The following is a 22,939-nucleotide window of genomic DNA, read 5'->3' as shown; positions in this document are numbered from 1 at the left end:
GCTTTTAGAATAGATTTTCTTGTTTTAAAGTAAGTCCTCTGTCTTTATTCTTCTTTCATATAAAAATAATATCTGCTCTCATGCTTTTCCCGCACCTCTGGCAATACAGGTTTTTGCTTAAAGGGATGGATCGCTTTGTTCTGTTCACTTTCATTTTCTGCCTCCCAGACACCAAACACTCCCAGGCAGTCAGCTCCCCCTCACACCTCGGTTCACGTTAGCTGATTTATCTTATCCCTCCCATGTGTCGGGCTGATGCACTGCACATCACACCTTCTCTCTTTCCCAGTGCCTCCCTCCTCCTCTTCTAAATTATTTAACTTTTCATAATTTCTTCTTTTTTCTTCCTTTTTCATGTTTGTTCTACCCAAAGTCAAAATTATCGAGGAAGGAGGTGAGACCATACCCCTGGTTAGTGAAAAGGAAACCATTGTATTTTCTTCTTTCCCCCTATTAACCCCATTTCCCCTGGTGTTTTATGGGTCAGTCATATTCCAGGTCCAGTGGTTGTCCCTTTGCACTAAACAGCCTACAGTATTTTACTTCCTGGAGCAGTGATAAGCTTGTCCTAGTATAGAAGTTAAAGCAACTCCATCTTGGATGCTAATCCTCCATGCTGGCTTTTGATTAACCCCAGGTCTTAGAAGCCCTCTGAGATTTCCAGTGTGTCTGCTGTTCTTTGTGCAAGAGCATGTACTTACCATAAGTGCTGCACTTAGGTTAAAGCAACCTTGATATTACCAGGCTTTGGTTGTCCTAAACTCTCTTTTCAACCATGTAGACCCTTTCTGTATGGTATATAAGCCCTGGGTCTGGAAGAAGAATGGCCTGGGGATCCACTATCTCATCTCACCACTGCCCAAGACACAGTCATGGCTTCTGTTCATGAATTCCTACTATAAATTCAGAAGCTGAATTTGTCAGCCTCTCTTTGTCCTCTCAGCTTCCTCAGAGGTCAGGGGAAGGTTTGCATATGTCAGCCTGCTGCAGAACAGTTTGACCTCACTTAAACTTAGCCCTGACTTTGGAAGAGCTGCTAAAAGTAAGACCAGAAGAGAGGCATTGTGCATACCTTAAGAGAGATGGTAAGAAGTGAAGAGTTTCTTACAAGGAAGAACCTCCTGAGAATAAAGTGGAATTATGTCACTTTACCTTGACTTTCAACCCCAAGTAAACTAACAATCAGATTGCCTTCGGTGTTTAGAGCCTTGCTGTTTTCATATGCATTATAATCATTCTCACAACGATATGACAGCGTGGAGAAAAAGGAAGGACTATTAAAATTTCTTTCTGCCCTTCCACTTACTGCTGTGGGCATGGGACTCTGAACAAGTTCATTTTGCTGGGCCTCAGGTACCTCATTGTGAAATGGGAATGATTGTGGGTAAGATTAAGCGAAGTAACATAATTTTTCATCCTTCTCAAAATGATGTGTGCATTCGCCATGGGCTCAGGGTTCTATAACAGGAATGGACAAAGCCGTAGAAGAAATAAGCCATCTCTTTCCAGCATGTCACTTTAACTTGGAAATTGGTGGTGATGGAGCAGGAGTATTTTCTTAGGTAAATTAAAGCAGATATGTTATGGTATTTGTACATTTCCTTTTAAAGAAAACTTAGTACATTAGAGAAATGGCATGCTTGGCATGGGCAATTTTGAGTCCTACCCTTGGAGCCCCTAGTATTCTTATTTTGCTGTAAGGAATGTTTCCATGGAAAAGTTTGAGAAGCACTGGTGTGTGAAAGCATCTGGCATCGTCTCTGCCACGTAACACATTCTCATTTAACTTCTCATGTCTGTTTATAAAGTATCCAACTGCATGTCCCTAGCACATGCTTGGTAACAGCTCCTCTTGGATGTGGCTAGCATTGAACTCGACATGCACCCTCCACCCCCTCCCCGATTCTCATCCCATATTCCCTGCCTTGTCATGGACAGCACTGTCCATGGAGTTATGCAGATCAGGAACCAGGGCATCCTCCCTGGCCTGTGTCTTTCCTGCATATCACTGTCCAACCTTTAACATGTAGTTGTGCCTACATAGCCACCTTCACATGTCTTGGGTGCATCTTTTGTCACTGTCGCCAGCATCTTAGTCTCAGCTGCCATCATCCCCAGCCTGGATGCCTGTCATCACCTAGTCATTGGCCTCTTTCCCATCCATTCTCTATACTAACGTGAATGTTCCTCTTTCATATCCTCAGAGCTGACCATTTCTTCCCATTGCTGTTAGAATAACATGGTCTATGAGGTCGTTCATGGCCCAGCCTCCTACCCCATCTCAGACATTCTCCACATGATGCTCACAGCTGCATCCACACCAGCTTTCTATCTGTTCCTTCCTGGCACCATGATTTCTCCATCTGGAGCACGCTGCTCTATCTGGAGCATTTCCCTCGGTCCCTACTCAGCCCCCCTCAGCTCAAAGATCTCTTCTTCAGAGAAGCCTTTTCCAACACCTTACTCAGGGACAATATTTATCATATTCTCTGATAGGAACTTGTCCCTTTCCTTAAGGAGGACTTATCTCAGTTTGTGATCACACATGAAGTCATGTCATTTGATGATGGTCTGAATGTCACATGAGTCTGTAAACTCTGACAGCAGCGGCTGTCTCTTTGGCCACCATTATCTCCAGCCCCAGTCGGTGCCTTTGACCATGGACAGCGGGTTCACAGTTGTTGAGTGACAGCTGATGTCCAGATGGCTGAGTGCTTAGCCTGAGAACATTCACAGGGCTCCTAATAGCTGGGGGCCTTGGACCTCCAGGACCAGGGTTCTGCTCACCTCATTGCACATCTTCCTTACAGTGCTATAGACCAAGTCTGTCCACTTTCGTCTGTGGTTTAGAAAAGCACCTGGAAAACTCATTTTGTTTAGGAGACATCTGCTTTATTTATGTGGTTAAGTATAGAAGGGGAAAGCATCTCTTTACATTCAGGTGGCTTTATGTCACGAAAATATCTATAACCCCATACTTAAAAACTTCCTGCTTCACCTTACCTATCCAGTTTTCTCCCACTGTGCTACTTAGCAGATCTTTTCCTTTCTCTTTTTCTTTTTTCCTTCTTACTTTTTTTTTTTTATTGAGTCAGTCTCACTGGGTCACCCAGGCTGAAGTGCAATGGTGCGATCTCTCTGACTGCAACCTCCACCTCCCAGGTTCAAACGATTCCCCTGTCTCAGCCTCCGGAATAGCTGGGACTACAGGCATGTCCCACCACACCCGACTAATTTTTGTATTTTTTGTAGAGACAGGGTTTCACTATGTTGACCAGGTTGGTCTTGAACCCCTGACTTCAAATGATCTGCCTGCCTCAGCCTCCCAAAGTGCTGGGATGACAGCGTGAGCCACCACGTCCAGCTGTTTAGCAGATCCTTTCAAATCAGGCTGAACTTTCTAACCTAACTGCATCCCCTATCCCTTTTCCAGTCCTTCCCCAAGTTCTCTTCTGCTCAGAGGACATCTTTCTGCCTTTCTGCCACCATATCATGTCATCTGGTATGGCTCATAAAACTCCTGAACCCCCAAACAAACTGTTACTATGTTTCCTACACCCAGCTTTCCCCCTTGTCCTCCTATCCAGCCCTCCTACCCTCACTTCTGTGGGCACAGATTTATGTCTCTATTTTAGGATTAATGTGTTCTGATACTCAGCTCTATGTGAGTGCATCCTAACCTAACATTTATTTTTCTCCCTCATACCACTTAATTCATTATAATTTAAGAGAGGGAGCTAGAACATAACATTTTTAAAATAGTAAGTTCCAAAATATATAATTAGTGGTTCTCAGCCAAGCCATGCCTGAGAATAACCCAGAGAGCTGCTTTTTTTTTTAATCACAATGGAGATGTCCTAGTCCCACCCTGGACCTATGAAATTGGAATGGCTGGGCTGAGTCATCAGTGTTTTCCCGGTGTGGCAAAGTGACTTGCTTAAGGTTACTTGACTCATGTCCCATAGCTAGAGGGTGACAGAGTTTCTAGTTCTTATTCATACTCTTTGGACTACATTCTGTTGAGGGCAGTGTGTGTTTAATTAATCTCTATCTGAATTTGTCTGCATGAAATAGTTTTCTTATTTTATAGCTAATGATTTCCCCCGAATATGTTTCCAAAGACTGTGGAGGTTGAGTCAGTGTGTACCAGAGACTGCATCAGCTGTTGGAATAGCCTGCCTTCCTTCCCAGGTTCACCATGTCCCTCCTTCAAGCCACAGACCTGCCTCTTATGCAGCCCCTCACTTCCCCACTCCTGGGCTGTTTCTACTTGATTTGCCCCTCAGCGTGCCCACCGTTCCCTCTTTCCTCCTCCAGCCCCACCACCGTCTTCCCAAGCACTTGACCTAGGTGCATGGCTGGGCCATGGCAGAGACACACTGGGTAACTGAATAGTTCCTTCTCCACTTGGCTGCTCCTGCCTGGAGCCTAAGAGAAAAAGACAGTAGAGGGCTGTGCCATGGAAGCCACCCCTACCCTTAGACAGTATGGCCCCCAGACCCTGGGAGGCCACACCAGAGAGCTTCTCTGAAGATATTTTCACATTGCTTTTAAAAATAGTTGGGAAGCAATGAAATCGTCAGTGAGGCGTGATGTCTATGGACTGGATCACTGAAACAGCGGTCCCTCCTCGGAGGAAGTGCCGTGCTCAAAAAAGTGCAGTAAGACTTTCATCTGAGCTGGCATTTCTGGCATTCAATCCCAGTTCCTTTACTCAATAGCCGTGTGCTTCTGACAAGTTATTGAGCTTTCCTGTGCTACAGGTTCAGCCATAAATTGGGGTTCAATTAATTAAGAAATGCCTACCTCTCATACGTGGTAATTGGAAGATTATTTGGAAGTTTAAATGATATAATCTGATTAAAAGGTTTATTATGATAGTATCAAAACATATTAACTTATGCCTCTTCAGCTCACATTAGCAAAGCAGTTTACATTGTGCCTTACACAGTGTACGTTACACTGTGTGATATAACATTGCCTGTACATTGCATTGCCATATTTAACATGGGATCCTTTAGAAGACAGCTTCTTTACCTACTCACTTCTGCCTCTGTCTTTTGTTTCTAGCCCTGGAAAGGAAAATATCTATGAGGCAAAGCAGAGAAGAGCTGATAAAGCGAGGAGTCCTTAAGGAAATCTATGATAAAGGTAAGGAAGATCGGTCTGCCCTCCCTAGGCCAAAGAGTCACATGTGGAATCTGCGTGCATATTGCTTGGAGTTGCATTTCGTTTTGCACTCCACCATATATCAGGATTTAAACCATTGAAACTCCAGACGGTTCTGGAGAGAAAAGAGAACGTAGCAGACAGTGCTGAAGCTGTCAGGATTATATGAGATGAGGGAAACAAAACTCCCCTTTTCTCAGCATCAAAATCAAACCACAGGAGGCTAAGCAAAATGCTGAGGCTGCAGGAATGATGCAGGCATGGGCTGAGTCCGTAGGTGCGCAGACACACCCGGCCAGGGTGGAGTCAACTGTTTAGGCCTTTTCAGCCACTAGGGATTCCCAAGGCAAGTGGGAGAAATCCATACTCATCTAGGATTTCCTTAACATGTTTTTTTTTTTGTGGTCCATCTCCCTATAGTAGAATAAATTGAAGGAGATAAATTTGTGATATGTAACCATATCACATATATATATATTTAAAATATATATTTAAGATATTTTAAATGAATATTACAGTGTTTCAAATGCTTTATGACATTCCACAGATATTTGCCAGTGAATACCATCTGTCCTTTGCTTATCAGATTATTGTCTTTAAATATGAATGTAGGCAGTAGTCTACATGGCATATCAAGTATCCTGCACTCTTCTAAGAGCATATGTATACATATATATATATATTAAAAAGCAAGATCCTGTCTCAAAAAATATATATAAGCATATATTTTAATATATATAAACATATATTTTTAATATATATATTATATACATATTTTTAATATATGTGCTTATATATTTTTTTTGAGACAGAGTCTTGCTCTGTTGCCCAGGCTGGAGTGCAGTGGTGCGATCACAGCTCACTACAGCCTTGACCTCCCAGACTCAAGGGATCCTCTCGCCTTGGCCTCCTGAGCAGCTGAGACCACAGGTGTACATCACCACACCTAGCTAATTTTTATATTTTTGTACAAAAAGGTTCTCACTACATTGCCCAGGCTGGTCTCAAACTCCTGGGCTCAAGTGATCTTCCCACTTCAGCCTCCCAAAGTGCTGGGATTGTAGGCGTGAGCCACCATGGCCGGCCTTTGCTTCTTTAAATTAAACTTGCATGTATGGCCTTCTCTTCTTCTTCCCCCCTCCTCTCTCTCTCCTCTCTCAGTCTGAAGACCACTCTCCCGCTGTTAGTGCTTTAAGTGAAATACCCCAGACTGTCACTTCCAATCTTGCTACACTCATCAACAGTGATCGTCTATGTCAGGTTTTCTTATTGATTCAGGCAGGTGTTATCTGGCTGGCCAGATGATTAAATCACATAACATTCTACTTTAAGGATCCAACCTGATAGTCAAAGTGCTGCTGTAATCTGCCAATCAGTTCGTTCACCGTGTTTCTGTGGGTCTTCCACGTGCCTCGTGTGTTCTAATGCAAGGCAGGCTGTATTTCTGGGTTCTAACAATCTTTCAGATTTCACTGTTCTGGGGGTTGCTTCTTACTCCTCTGGTGCATCTGACTTTCTCCATTCCTGTCACGGGCCTTCCCCGTGGTACTTGTGTGGTATCTTCTCTTAGTGCAATTACTAGCCTGAAATACAAGTGGAAAGAGGCCTAGCTCTTGTGCTGCCCTGGTGGCAAGGTGTAATGGAGGCAGAATGTGAAGGTGCACGATTCCAAACCACGTTCTGTCAGTATCAGAGCTTCCTGGGGCCAAGCAAGCTGGATGGTAAGCCATTTATTCATCGACTTCCGTGTACGTTCATACCAAAATACCCCTTTTTTGGTGCACTAAGGTCTCCAGGAGAAAAGAATCCCCTTTTGTTGCTTTTCTTCAATGTCTTGCTTCCTGTGTGAGTCCCCAACCCTCCCTTTTTGCTTTTCGTTTGTTTTTGAGATGGAGCCTCCCTCTGTTGCCCCAGCTGGAGTGCAGTGGTGCAATCTCGGCTTATCACAACTTCCACCTCCCAGGTTCAAGTGATTCTCCTGCCCCAATCTCCTGAGTAGTTGGGACCGCAGGCGTGTGCCATCACTCCTGGCTACTTTTTGTTTTGTTCTGTTTTTCAGTAGACACAGGGTTTCACCTTGTTGGCCAGGCTGGTCTCAAACTCCTGACCTCAAGTGATCCACCTGCCTTAGCCTCCCGAAGTGCTGAGATTACAGGGGTGAGCCACTGCACCCAGCCCATCCCTTGTTCTGACTTTAAATCTCCATGCTTTATCATAAGTTCCTTTCGCCATATTCACCCCCCAGGAGAGATGGAAAATGTCTAATAAAAATATAATATTATGTGATAAGCACCCAAGTGCTTAAATAAATATTATTGTTACAGCTAAAACTTGTTCACATCCAGTTAAACAGTCCCTCTTCTCCCTCAGGAATATTCCGAAGTAGAGGGTACGTCCACTGTAGCATTTATTATTTCCATTACATCTAATAACTGGGTTAAGAGTTGCCTAAGTGAATGCCTGACTTAATAAAAAGAAGTCACAGACTGTGGGAGCAAAAGCCTCATTTTATAGGGAAAGAAACAGAGGGTCCCTGAGGCTGGAGGTTCCCTGAGCCTGCTCTCAAGGAACTCCTGACTGCTGGTACGCCAAGGCCACACCAACAGTCTGCAGTTTCCCGAGAGCAGGCGATGTGCCTCTGTCACACTAGCATCTTTCTCCATTGGCATACATGGAGCTAACTCAGGACTTGCACTCAATAAGTGGCTCACGCCTGTAATCCCAGCACTTTGGGAGGCCAAGATGGGTGGATCACTTGAGGTCAGAAGTTCGAGACCAGCCTGGCCAACGTGGTGACACTCCATCTCTACTAAAAATACAAAAATTAGTCAGGCATGGTGGCTGTAGCCCCAGCTACTCAGGAGCCTGAGGCAGGAGAATCACTTGAACGTAGGAGGTGGAGGTTGCAGTGAGCCAAGATGGCACATTGTACTCTGGCCTGGGCAACAGAGCAAGACTCTCAAAAAATAAAATAAATAAATAAAAGCCAGGCACAATGGCTCATGCTGTAATCCCAGCACTTTGGGAGGCTGAGGCAGGGGTGGATCACTTGAGGCTGAGACTTCGAAACCAACCTGACCAACATGGAGAAACCCCATCTCTACTAAAAATACAAAATTAGCTGGACATGGTGGCACATGCCTACAATCACAGCTACTTGGGAGGCTGAGGCAAGAGAATCACTTGAATCCTCGTGACAGAGGTTGCGGTGAGCACTGCATCCTAGGCAACAAGAGTGAAACTCCATCTCAAAAAATAAAAATAGATAGTTAGATAGTTGCAGAGGGAAGGACCAGTCTAGTCCCCGCCTCTCACCTGTCACCACAACCTCCTGTTTTACGTTGATTCTTGAACTGCTGTCTGCTCTTTCTGTTGTTTGTTGATTGACTTTCCTCAGTAGCACATAAACTATAGGAGAGCAGAGGCTTCAGAGGCTGGGATTCCCCAAGCCCCAAATCATGTCTGATGTAGTTGAGATGCAAAAAATGTTTCCTGTTTGGATGATGGGAAGAGGAGAAGAGAAGGGCTAAAACGAAAACTTCATTGCACATAATAGTGTGTAGGTTTGTGTTTTCTGTGGGATTTTCTGATAAAAGCATTCATTTTCTATCACTGTGGATATTAATCTCATTGCCTCGTATTATAGTCTATCTACTGTCAGGAGCATGAGCCCTGGAATCAGATTCTATTCTAGTCCCACTGTTGACTAGTTGTGCAACTTTAGTCAAGTTGCTTAACTTCTCTGTCCTCCTCTTTCTTTATCTGAAAGTATGGGTGATGTTGTGATGAGGTACAGCAGATGGCACCTATGAAATACAACGGTGACTTTATAGCAACCTATAAATTCCCTCAATCAGGGTTACTGTGCTGTGACTATTAATGTCATCATCATCGTCATTGTCCTTTATATTTTTCTCACTCTTTATGTGCCTTACCCTGGGTGACCCCATCAACAGGCCCAAGAATTCAGAAGGGTGAACATCACTGTTCCCTTTTGTCTGAGGATTAAAAAGGTACAAAGATCTATGACCTCCTCAGAATGGCCTTAGTGTCCTCTGAGCCTCTAAGCAAGTCTTTTCCTGTCATTTGTTCTTTCCTTTCTATAACATCATTCTTCTTGCAGTATATGAGAATCTGGTGGGTAAACGAAATAAAATTTTATTGCCGCAACCTGATGAACAGCAAATGGCAAAGAGACTGTTTTTTCAGGTTGTTCATTTCAAGGATAAATCTCATAGGTTTGGAGCAATCATTCCCTATTGCCTGGCTGGTAATTCCTCATTTTGCACCACTCCCTTGTGTTAGTGAGTTACCGGCAGCAAAATCGTTTCCACCAGAGATGCATGGACCCTGACAGCTGCCGAGTTGATTTGTAATGACTATGTCAGCCCGTCCCCCCGCATGCAGCCTCCAGGCCCCGCCTCTGTTTGTACTGCAGTTATGCTGTGTGTGTGCACCATACTACTAATGTGGTGGAAAATAATTTGTTCTCTTTAGTAGGTAAGATTTTTCTCTTCCACTGCTTTTTACATTATTGATTTTGCGTGATAATGCCCCGCTTGTTCATATAAACCATGAAAATCAACTGTAGTGATTTGAGAGTCATAATTATTTGGGCAGGGTACACATAGAATTAATGAGGTTTTATGACTCTGACAGTTCTCAGAATTCTTTCCATTTTTGTTGTTGTTGTTGTTGTTGTTGTTGTTGGGTTAAAATCCCAAACTGGACAATGAATTTAATTCAGGCAAAATGAGAGCTTGGGTCTAAGAGAAATAATCTCAAATGTCTGTTGAACTAGCGCAGAGATTCCTCATTGAACAGAGTGTGAAAGACAAGAGCATAGTTATTCAACAGCTTTTGTTTAGGAGGGGGGCTTGGCTTCCATATTGAATCACATAATTTTACAGTCTAGAGATTTACATAAATGTTTTAAGGTCAGAGGAAATTGATCTCAAGATATATTGAGGCCAGGTAAGAATGAAGCACACTTTGAAAACCACATAAGAGGAAATTTAAAATCACGTTAGTTGTGATGGTAGCAGGGACATAAAATTGTAGGTTCTTTTTTTTCCCATTTTCCAGATTTTCTGCAATATGACCATGATTGTTTTGTAAAGAACAAAACTTAAACGTTAAGATGAACCACCAACACTCTAAATAGTAAAAAAAGGTTAAAAAAATTAATGGTGTAAAATAATCTGTCATTTTGACAGTTTATTTGTATTTATTCCTCAATCTTATAACTTCTTTGCTTACATTTGAACTTAATTTAAACAAACTAAACAAAGTTTAATTAAAGTTCTTGGCTCCTGAACTATGCATGTATTTCTTCATTCAACAAATTGGCACCCGGTGCTCCCTCCGTGCCAAGGAGCTGTCTAGGTGTGGAGCTACAGTGATAACCAATAGCAAAATCTTACCATTTCAGAGTTTGCGTTCTACTGACAGAAATAGGGAATAATACATATAGTATTTATTGCCAAGGAGTGATGAGTACTCTGAAGAAAAATGAAGCAACAGGGTAAGGAAATAAAGTCAGGAGAAGAGGTTTGTGATTTTAGGTAACTGCAATCATGGAAGACCTCTTGCGGAAGGTGATATTTTCACAGAGATCTAAGTGAAGTGACCAGTGGCTCCAACGGGGGCATGGGCACCCAGATTCTGAAACTTTACGACTTTAAAGCAACTTGTAACTTCATTCGTGAGCCCTTAAGTTCTTCAGATTGCCCCGGTATGTTTCTTTTCAATGAAGGCCTTTCTGCGGCATTTGCTTCTCTCTCATTACTCTGTAAATCCGAGCATGGCACTCCCTGTTGAAAGCCTGAGGTGGCTCCGCATTCTGCTCAGAGAAATTCCAGGTTTCTGCAACAGCCTAAAGCCCTGCATAATCTGCCCTCCAGCCCCTAACATTTGCTTTCAATCCCTTCATCCCTCCTACAAATTCCCTTTCCCTGGTCCCACTTCATCCCTGCTTCCTAGCCCTTGAGGTTTGCATTGGCTGCACGCTCATCCAGAAGCCCCTTCCCACAGATACCCAGATGAGTGGCTCCTCTTTCCAGCCTTGGCTGAGGTGCCCCCCTCAGTGAAGCTTACTCTGCAACCACCAAGTTTAAAATTGCTGCCGCCTTCTCTAAGTTCTTAGAGTTCTTAGACCCCTTGCCCTCCTTCCTTTTTTCTTCTATCTCTTATCACCTTCCACCTTCAAACGCCTCTAAATTATGTATTTATCACGTTAATTTTTTTCTTACCTATCTTTCCTCACTTCACTTCATAAGCTCCACCCAGCAGGGCAGCGGTCTTCCTCTAATTTGTTCCCTGTTGTAGCCCAAGTGTCTATAGCAGTGCTTGGGACAAAATTGATGTTCAGCAAATGCTAATAGGAGGCAATGAATGCAGGCATGAGGCAATTTCTGCATGTTCATGTGACATGGTTTATTCACCTGTATTGGTGAAATCCAGAATACTAAGAACACTGGTCCCCTTTTGTCTGTTCAGTTTTATGGTCCATAAAACTTTATTGCCAGTTATTTAAATAGGTGATGTTATGTATATATTTGTATACATGGATGCCAAATGCTCTACTTTCAGATAGTTTCTCTAAGTGTTATGGGAAAACCACAGCAAAGTCAGTCTAGTATAGTCATCCAAGGCATATGCAAGGGACTGGTTCCAGGACTGCCTCCCATACCGAAATTCACACATACTCCCATCCCATCATCAGCCCTGTGAAACCCACATGTACGAAGCATCAGGCCTCCAAACACAGGTTTTTCAATCTGTATTTGGTTGGAAAACATTCACATACAAATGGACCCATGCAGTTCAGACCCATGTCATTAGGATCAACTGTACATTGTTTGTCCATTAGTAAAAGAGTGATTATATTGCTCAGACTTAGCAAGGACCTCAAGAAGTCACCTGGCTAGCTACTGATTATTCCTATGTAAACACGAAGCAGCTGAAGCCCAGAAAGTTTACTGATGTAACCTAAGTCACAGCCAGTGAGTGTGAGCTGTTAAAACCGCTGCTGAGATCATAGGTCCTTCATTTGGGATTTAGGAACGCAGGAAAGCTCTGCACATTGGTTGTCAGAGAATCTCAATAAATATTGTTATTAGTGGCTGTTGCAAGTAATCTGCAAATAAACCTGATGCTGTATTTGTAGAATGTTAGGGATAGCAGTGGTGATTGTGCTGTTTCTATCACGGAATTTCTCTAGGAAGCCTCAATTCTATCACCATGTCACTCATTTTGTATAGTTTGGGTATGTTTAATTCACACGGATGTATCCTTTGTTGAGAGGATGGGGAAGGAAAAGAAGACCTCTTCTCTACCATTGAATGAAATGAAGTTATCCCTGCATGTTAGACAATTCCACACCCTGCATGTGGCAGCCTGCAGTGAGATCATTGAGGCTGCTACAGCTCACCCAGTAGTTTCCACTGGAGTCCTACCTAACCTGGGGGAAGAGATCATCCCACAGGGAGGGGAAAAGAGATCAGGAGGGCATGTATCCTTCAAGGAAAGAATAAAAATGACAGCGTGCCAGGGAGCAACTTCGCTTTCCGTTGTGTGCTGGGAATTAGAGATAACACAGCACAGCAAGTAATAAAGTGCATCGAGGGACGTTTCTTCCCTTAATCGGGTTGGAGCAGCATTTTGGAAGGTGTTATTTTTAATTATAAACACAAACAGAAGCTTCCTGAAATGGACAAGTCTTTTAAACAGGGGTTGCATTTTTCCTCTTCTGACATTCAAGATGAAAAAGCCCCATATTTAAATTAAAAGGTCATCATATTTTAAAAAGAAAAAGAAAATTTCTCCTCTGTATTAGAGGAGACAAATGTAGACTCGAGCCTTCTTAAATCCCATGGTTTATCTGGTGTTCCAGGTGCATAGGCTTTTAAATTCTTGACGTTTATAGGAAATGCTTTTCACAACCTTTACCAGGCACTGTTGTTTGTCCCACTTTTAGCTGTTTCTGACGTCTCACCTAGAAATGGCATTTTCTGAAAGCTGCGATTTGGAGTAACCATGTGAAAATGAAAAGAGTGTTTACTTTCAGCATCAACAGCCTATAATCATTTGTGTAGCACCTAAGCACTTCATACAATAGGTTTACGTGGACTTGCTTTTTAAATAAAATCCACCTCTAAAAATGTCAAGGTGTTAAATTAAGACCACGGAATGTGGTTTAAACAGTAAGAGGAAAGGGCAATTGTGATAAAAATTCTCTTAAGCAGCACTGTTCTCTCAGAAAACCACTATCCCAAGCCTCAATTAATGAAATAATCATTATTATTGTAATGATAAGCATTCCCCATACATGTCTTCATTCATTATATATTTGTGAGTACCTGTTGTGTTTCAGGCACCATTCTGGGCACCAGGAATACTAGGAAGGCCAAGCCAGGCATCTCTGGCCAATAGAATTTACAGTCTTGGTGATGGGTTTAGGCTGCTTGGCAGTTACAATGGAGAAAGGATAGAACTTTCGGGTGTATGTGGAAGCATCACCCACCCAGTTCTGGAGACTTAGGGAAGGCATCTTGGAAGGAGCAGTATCTTAAAGGGAATCCTGCAGGGTAAGTGAGAATTATGCTAGAGAAGTTAGGAGGGGTAGTGGAATGTTACAAGCCGAAGGACCAGTACAGCGGGAGGCACGCAGTCAGGAATAAACAAAGGGAAGACACGAGAGTGCCCAGCATGGCTGTAAGGTCAGGGAGAGTCATGCAGGCTGGAAAATCATATTCATTGTTTAGTCTTCATCTTGAGAGCAGTGAGGCGCTTAGGGAAGGTTTTCCACATGATCAGATTTGCAGCCTCATCATGCTGCCTGCAGGGAGACTGACTTACAGGGAGAGCAAGACTCGAGTCAGGGAGAGCAGCTAGCCGGCTGTTGCTGGGATTCAGACGCTGTGATGGCGAGGAGTGGGGAAAAGGGTAGTAAGCATGGGGAGAAAGAGAGGACAGACTGGAGAGTTACAGGAGCTGAGGTCAGAAGGGCCCTGTGACCACTTAGATATGGGGAAGTGAGGAAAGGGGGTAGGCAGGGCCGAGACTTAGGATTTGGGCTTGGGAGACTGGATAGACCATTCCTTGAGCTGGGATCCCAAGAGAAGTGAGTTTAGAACATAAAACATTGTGATGATCTGTCCCCATTGAGTCTGAGATATCCAAATATCTAAGTAGACCACTGAATACACAGGCATGAAACTCGAGGGAGATCAGTGCTGGGCTGGGTGGAGGCGGTTTAGACTGGTCAGTGTATGCATTGTTGTTAAGTTATGTAAATGGATGGTATTTCTCAGAGAATGTAAAGTAGGAAAATAAGGTGGCCCTGATGGAAAATTTCATGAAACCCCAACATTTAATGTTTGGAGAGTTAAAAAAAAAAAAAATGACCGAGGAGTAAGAAGTACCCTCAAAAACCCCAAGCAGTGGTCAAAAATAGGAGGTCAACCAGAAATGTGTAGCATTATGGAAGCCAAGGCAAGAGACTGTTGCTCAGCTGGGGGCAAAATGGCCCACACAGTCAAATGCAGATATATCAAATAAGACGAGGAATGAGAACAAGATCAGGAGTAAGAAGTGCCCTTTGGTTACTTTTATGCTGTTACGTAGATTCTTCAGTTACCTGTGAAGCCAATATGCAGTCCGCAGGGTGTAAGTTGAGATGCTGTGGTTGCAGATAATAAAAAGTTAGAGGCTGAAACAATAACCAAATTTATAAAGTCCACAGGCTAATCTCTTTGTGTTTGACCTCTAAGGTATCCCAAATGCCTTGAACAATCTTAGTTCGTTGCTGCTCATTTCGTGTTTATTGCGTGAAAGAATGAAACTCGCGTAATAAAGTCCAACTGTAGGGCAGCTGTAGGGCTGGTTCATTCATCAGCTATACACTCTGGCTAATGGATGCCATCCTCAAGCTATAACTCCTCATGGTGGCAAGATGGCTGCAGTAACTCCTGCATGGCGTGCTCTTACCACAGTGTACAGGGAACAAACGAAGGCTGTATCTTCTTGGTTTCTTAACGAGAGCAAGAAAATTTTGCACCAAAGGTTTTTCAGCCTTACCCTCATGTCTCATAGATGAAAATTTGGGGAGATAATGACCAGATGTTTTCCTCCTAATTTTGACATATGTTTCCATAAGTTTAAGTATTGCAAGTACAGTCAACTCCCTGAGTGCTGCTGCATAATGTAAATTCATATTGGAATATCTCCCATGAAAGCACCCTTTCTAACTGCTTACCTGGACCCCTCCTTTGAACTCAGGGAAGGACAGGGTACCTGGAGCATGGTGGGCATCACTGCCACATCCATGTACCCCTGGCCTTACAATGCTTCTACTCCCCAGCCACTGACATGCTTTGACCTTCATAACTAGAAAGCCAGCCAAACTTCGGGAGGCTAGTAGCTGGCGAAGAAAAAGCTGGAAATACCTTTAAAAAATGTTCCAGATTTCATACTTTTGTCCAAAACTTGTGTGAAGTTAGACAAGTCAATGGGGCATCCCACCCCATTAATAATGGGTGAAAGAACAGTATTCTTATGGGAGTCCCGAGCCAGGGGTTCTGGTCCTGGCTCCCTCGTGTTCTATCTATGGAAGATACAGGGCATCTTTTCATCTCTCTAGACTCTGCTTCCTGATTGAATATGACCCCGGGAGCCTACACTGCTGCTGCCAGCAAGGCCATGCTTTCCTTTGATCCCCTTTCGCTATTCCCAGGCCCAGCCTGCTTGACTGAAGGCAGTCTGTTACCAACCAGGTGATCCTCCTAGAGTCTGGGAGTCACTCCATCGTCCCATGGAATGAGGAACTCTTCAACTCCACTGTGGCCATTGCCTGTCATCTCATAAAGGACATAATCCCATTTGGGCTTAAAGGACATAATCCAATGTGGGGAGTTAGGTCATCACCTGCTTAGAGCAGATACCTGATAAATGTTGAGCTGTGGTCTCCGCCAGCCACCTGCCCTTCCCACTCTTCTGCTCTCCTTTCATGCTTTTCTCAAGTCCTCTTCATTGTCCCCACCCTACCCCACCCCACCCCACTTCTGCCCAGGTAGAGCTGAGATCCGCTGAAGGCTCAGGACTCCTCCAAGGGCTGTGTCGACCTCCGTAGTTCTGTCCTGCTGCTCCCAGGGCTCCCACTGCCCATGTGTATGTACCCTGGAGCTCATCCCCTATCCCAGCACTCCAGGTTTCCCACAACTGCAGTTTCTCTAGCAGGACTACAGTACACTGAGCCAACCACTCATTATGGTGGAGATCAGTGTAGCAGCATCATTTTAACCTTTCTGTTCCAGAAATGGAGTGGCTTTTGCCTACATGTAAGGCCCATGGTTGTGATTTTCAAGTCCACCTTGAACAGTGCTTTCCTGCAGAACTTTCAACAGTAACAGAAATGTTCTGTTATCTGCATTGACCAATGCAGTAGCCTCTAGCTACATGTGGTTGTGGAGCATTTAAAACATGGTTACTCTGATTGAGGAACTGCTTTGTGAATTTTATTCAATTTTAATGAACTCGAGCACCACTACATATGTCTAGTGAATGCCCTATTTGAGAACCCAACTAGAGAAACAGAGCTGTGTGAATTTTGAAATGGCCATCCCCTATAACTTACCCCCCACCCCAACTCTAGGCTTTTTTAAAATTTATTTACTTTAGGTGCATACTATATCTGGCATTTCTCCCCACTCTCCCCTCCTTCCCCACCTCCCACTGTCTCTCCTCTACCCCCACAACTGCCCCCAGTGTGTGATGCTCCTCTCCCTGAGTCCACATATTCTTGTTGTTCAACACCCACCTATGAGTGAGAACATATTGTGTTTGGCTTTCTGTTCTCATGTCAGTTTGCTGAGAATGATGGTTTCCAGATTCATCCAAGTCCCTACAAAGGACACAAACTCATCATTCTTTATGGCTGCATAGTATTCCATGGTATATATGTACCACATTTTCTTTGTCCAGTCTATCGTTGATGGGCATTTGGGTTGGTTCCAGGTCTTTGCTATTGTACACAGGGCTGCAATGAACATAGTGTGCATGTGTCTTTATAGTAGAACTATTTATAGTTCTTTGAGTATATACCCAGTAGTGGGATTGCTGGGTCAAATGGAATTTCTATTTCTAGATCCTAGAGAAATTGCCACACTGTCTTCTGCAATGATTGAACTAATTTACCCTCCCACCAACTGTGTAAGAGTGTTCCTATTTCTCCACATCCTCTCCAGCATCTGTTGTCTCCAGATTTTTTAATGATGGCCATCCTAACTGGCATGAGATGGTATCTCAATGCGGTTTTGATTAACTCTAGCCTTTTCTAAAATCATGAATGCTAGGCTCAGCCAGGCTACTGTATTAATGTTGAAAGAGGCCCCTTGCACCATGGTTGATTCTGTGAGATTCAGACTATCATGTTGCGTAGGAGGGAAACTGTGACATTTTGTTCATTAGATATTCAATCTCTGCCCCAGTTGCATTTTTTATATCAAAATGCCCAGGAATAGCGAGATGGTAACTCCTCTTGCAGCTACAAACCTTGGAGCCAGAGTCATGGTTTGGAAATAGTGGTCAGAGCCCTTATAGTTCATGAGGATGTGTCATCTAAGAACCAATGCACGGGTGTGCAGACTGCTGAAGAGGCATAACCATACCCAGGAGACAGGAACCGCACAATTCCATGCAGTGAGGTGCTCAGGTTATCAGAAGGCTGAAGGCAGGGGAAGCAGCCCAGATTCCACATGAGCCATGGTTTACTGACCATGAGGTGCAGTCAGAGGCAGCACAAACTAATAAATTCAACAGGAAATAGCTCCAGGGAAGTGCAGCTGAAACAAGCTATCCAGGGTCAATATCTTTGCCACTCTTATGATGGAAAGTCATTGCATCTCATCTATTTAATGTTTTAGGCAAAGGCTTCTCAGCAAGAAGGAAAAGCCTATTAAAATTAAAATAGAATATTAAACTCAGAACAAAAACCACAATAACAAAAAGCAAGATGATTCTTTGAGCACAAAAACATGTACCATTTCATTCCATGTGTGAAAATATCCACTCTGAGTAACACAGAATCAATTAAATACTGAGAATGAAAATAAATTTCGCACAGATTTTCAAGGTAATTGGATTTAGAAGGATTTGTGAGTCACAAAGAAGATTGCTCTTGCTTATATACTGGTCAGAATAATCCAAAGACGTTTGGCTGCAGGTTGGGGTAAAAACTGGAAATCTCTGACTTCTGGATTCTGAAAATATAGGTTCCCTGGCCCTCTGGACCCCGACAGTGTCTGCCTCAAATCCTGACAGTACACAGAGACTTTTAAACACACACACAAATGAAATGAATTTTCCTCACTTGGAAAATGTGCCAAGGAACGAATGTATTTGGTTGGTGCAAATGTTGTAATTGCAGCTTTAATTAAAAGTAATGAAAAAATCACAATTCCTTTTGTACCACCTTAGTTTTTTGTTTTGTTTTGTTTTTTTTTATTTTTCCAAGTAAGACTATCAAGTCTTTTAAATGCCCAAGCATCAAATGATAGTAACACTCATTAGTAAACAGGCAACATTTAATAAGGATATTGCTTTGGCCGGGTGCAGTGGCTCATGCCTGTCATCCCAGCACTTTGAGAGGCTGAGGCGGGTGGATCACCTGAGGTCAGGAGTTCGAGACCAGCCTGACCAACATGGAGAAACCCTATCTCTACTAAAAATACAAAATTATCTGGGTGTGGTGGCGCATGACTGTAATCCTAGCTACCGGGGAGGCCGAGGCGGAAGAATCTCTTGAATGCAGGAGGCAGAAGTTGCGGTGAGCCAAGACTATGCCATTGCACTCCAGCCTGGGCAACAAGAACGAAACTCCGTCTCAACAAAAAAAAAAAAAGAAAAGAAATGTATTGCTTTCTATGCTCTATGTTTAAAAGTCTTAGGCAAACTGGAGAAAATATCTCCAACAGAGATAAATGCCACAGAAACATTTCCAGCTTCTTAGGCTTAGAGCTTTTAATCCATCAGTGAAATCCTTAGATAAATTATGACTTGGTTAACTGTTACGCAGTACCTCATTTTACTATGAGGGCAACTAGCAGCTTCGATTGCAGTGATTTAAAAGTTGTTGGGATTAACAGAAGCGTTTTCAAAGCTCTACATCTTGTTGCTAAAACGACACCTCTCTGGGATACAAAAGAATGCCTATGCCCCCTTAATGAGTGGATTTTTTTTTTCTATTCATATAGAAAACATGTATCAGTGTCAAAAAAAATGCGTAAGACGAAGTCTCTATTTCAGCCTCACTAATGTTAGAACCACTCCCACCAGAATGACACTTGTGTGGGAAGCACCTTAGTCTCTGTTTGAGATGCACAAAGGGCATGCCTGGGAAGCTACAATGGGAACACAGAACATGCAGAATAGCCGCTCCTGTCTCAGGGGGAAAAGGCAATTAGCAAATGCGTGCATTAGACTCCTTTTCTGTGTCTTCACAAGGATAACTACTTGCTTTAACATAGGGTGGCTCAACTTTTTTATGTTGCTTTAGTTGGTGATTATTAGTAAATTAAAATGCGTTTGAATTTTTGCAAGCATGCATGTGTAAATTCAACACATTTGCATTACCAACAAAGATGCAGGGTGGCCAATTCTTCTCATCATTTTTAGTCTAAAATTGTTGCATGGCACTTTACTTACATAATTTTTCTTTACAATGGAAGCATAAATGTAGCCGTGATTTCATGATGTTTATTTTCTGCTACAAGGACTAATAATAGAGTTTGAGTTTTGTCAATGACAACTACATGTCTTATAAAGGATTCTATATTGTTCTTGCAATTGTTAGGGAATTGAAATTTCCAAATAAGTTATTTTAAATGAAATCACATTTTAAATTTCATTTAAAATTTCTCTCTCTCTCTCTCTCTCTCTCTCTCTCTCTCTCTCTCTCTCACCATATAGTACTAGCTCAGCATCTACTGCGCTAGGGACTTCACACAAGTTATTAAACTTTTTAATGTTCGCTTTTCTCTCGACAATGAGGGTAATTTTGGGTACTAACTTCATAGGATGGATGGATGGATGGATGGATGCAATGAACACAGCCTGGCACGTAGTAAGCTCTCTGAAATACTGTTTCAGAGGTCGTTGTTATTACTATCACATATAAAAAGTCCAACATAATGCTGGACACCAAAGATGCTCCAGAAATGTTTCTTTCTCCTTTTATTACTTCCTCCCTGTCTCTCTACTGTATAAGGAGGCTTTTTGTGCAGAGCACAAATTGTAAATCTATATGAAAACTTTACTTACAAGTTTTTTTTAAAAAAATAAGAATATAAAACTTTAGCCAAGAATAGCAGAAATTCATTCATTTACTTTCTTTTTTTTTTTTTTTTTTTTTGAGACGGAGTTTCGCTCTTGTTACCCAGGCTGGAGTACAATGGCGCGATCTCAGCTCACCGCAACCTCCGCCGCCTGGGTTCGGGCAATTCTCCTGCCTCAGCCTCCTGAGTAGCTGGGATTACAGGCACACACCACCATGCCCAGCTAATTTTTTGTATTTTTAGTGGAGACGGGGTTTCACCATGTTGACCAGGCTGATCTCGATCTCTTGACCTCGTGATCCACCCGTCTCAGCCTTCCAAAGTGCTGGGATTACAGGCATGAGCCACTGCGCCCAGCCTCATTCATTTACTTTCTAGGTCTAAACAGTAAGTCAGACAAGAAAAAGAAAACCTGAATATAAAATGTTTTGCTATGTTAGCTCATCTGATATTTTAGGATCATTTGTAAGTTTTGGTGGCGGCACTTTTTCTCATCTCTTCCAGCCCTCATGCAGAAAATACTTTGATCTGCAAGGAAGTCAGGCATCATCTAACACAATCCTTTTCTTTTCAAGGGACAGACACTAAGGTCCCCAGAAGTTAAGTGGCTTGTTGTGAGCTAGTGATGGCAAGGATGATAAAACGGGGCTCACCCTGTGCTCGGAGTCAGGGCTTCTCTCCACTACAGCTACATTTTAGCCCATCTGTCTCTCTGAGAATAAATTAGAGGCATTCACCAGCACACCTCTGTTAACTGAGCCACAGGCCTCAGGAGAGCGTGGTTTCTAACAGCATCCTTTCCATCACCTATCAATGCCTCCTTCAATTTTTACCTGAGGTAGAAAAAGCATTCTCTTCCCTTGAGTCTCCAGATTGTTAAGGATTTGAGGGGCCCTCTATTAGCACTCTTCTTGTCTCTGAGTTTCTAAACCATGTGAGAAATAAGATAAATGGGAGATCAAAGTAGGGGATCTCCTTGATTACTGGCAAAAGCTGGGCTGGAGGAAGTCATTGAGGGGCCTCATCATTCTCCTACCCCAGCCTTGACCTTGAATCAGCCCAACAAGTGGGAAAGTCTGAGTCTGGAATCAACACAGGTTCAGGGCAGGAGGGAAAGGATGGATGGCCTCCCCCAGTGGAGACACAAGGGCCAGTGCTTGTACCCCAGCAATGAGGTAGCAGTGGAGAGGGGCAAGAGGGTCGGCAAGCATCAGGAGCCCTGGGGAAAATGTCTCCACGTAGAAACCGGAGGAATGAGGATTGGGTTTCACCTTTAACCAAACTATTATTGTTTTGATGTAACATGACAACATGCAATTTTTTTGTATTTTTCTTTTTTTTTTTTTGAGATGGAGTTTTGCCCTTGTTGCCCAGGCTGGAGTGCAGTGGTTTGATCTCAGCTCACTGCAATCTCTGCCTCCTGGGTTGAAGCAATTCTCCTGCCTCAGCCCCTGGAGTAGCTTGGATTACAGGTGTACACCACCATGACCAGCTAATTTTTGTATTATTAGTAGAGACAGGGTTTTACCATGTTGGCCAGACTGGTCTTGAACTCCTGACCTCAAGTGATCCACCCACCTCACCCTCCCAAAGTGCTGGGATTACAGGTGTAAGCCACCACACCCAGCCTTTTGTATTTTTTTCTTATTTTTTTTTAATTGCATTTTAGGTTTTGGGGTACATGTGAAGAACATGCAAGATTGTTGCATAGGTACACACATGGCAGCGTGATTTGCTGCCTTCCTCCCCTTCACCTATATCTGGCATTTCTCCCCATGCTATCTCTCCCCAACTCCCCACCCCCTGCTGTCCCTCCCCTGTTTACCCTCAACAGACCCCAGTGTGTGATGCTCCCCTCTCTGTGTCCATGTGTTCTCATTGTTCAACACCTGCCTATGAGTGAGAACATGTGGTGTTTGATTCTCTGTTCTTGTGTCAGTTTGCTGAGGATGATGGTTTCCAAGTTCATCCATGTCCCTATGAAGGAAACAAACTCATCGTTTTTGATGGCTGCATAACATTCCATGGTGTGTATGTGCCACATTTTCCCTGTCCAGTCTATCATCGATGGGCATTTGCATTGTTCCAGGTCTTTGCTATTGTAAACAGTGCTGCAATGAACATTCATGTGCATGTGTCCTTATAGTAGAACAATTTATAATCCTTTGGGTATATACCCAGTAATGGGATTGCTGGGTCAAAGGGAATTTCTAGATCCTTGAGGAATCGCCACACTGTCTTCCACAATGGTTGAACTAATTTACACTCCCACCAACAGTGTGAAAGTGTTCCTATTTCTCCACATCCTCTCCAGCATCTGTTGTCTCCGGATTTTTTAATGATCACCATTCTAACTGGCATGAGATGGTATCTCAATGTGGTTTTGATTTGCATTTCTCTAATGACCTGTGATGATGAACATTTCTTCATGTTTGTAG

General features: G+C 43.1%; 1 protein-coding gene across 27 annotated transcripts in view; it reads left to right on the top strand.

Moving 5' to 3' along the window:
- PHACTR1 (phosphatase and actin regulator 1) overlaps positions 1–22,939 on the top strand; it is a 586,860-nt gene that overhangs the window by 448,269 nt on the left and 115,652 nt on the right. For all 27 annotated transcript variants that reach the window (XM_054254802.2, XM_035294894.3, XM_054254801.2 and 24 more), the window contains one exon: positions 5,071–5,151. In XM_054254802.2, coding sequence (XP_054110777.1) covers positions 5,071–5,151 — 81 coding nt within the window. The remainder of the gene's footprint in view (positions 1–5,070; positions 5,152–22,939) is intronic.

The sequence above is a fragment of the Callithrix jacchus genome, chromosome 4, assembly GCF_049354715.1.
Source record: "Callithrix jacchus isolate 240 chromosome 4, calJac240_pri, whole genome shotgun sequence".
Lineage (NCBI taxonomy): Eukaryota > Metazoa > Chordata > Mammalia > Primates > Cebidae > Callithrix > Callithrix jacchus.
The sequence above is the reverse complement of the archived record's forward strand: the minus strand, read 5'-3'. Positions and strand labels throughout refer to the sequence as shown.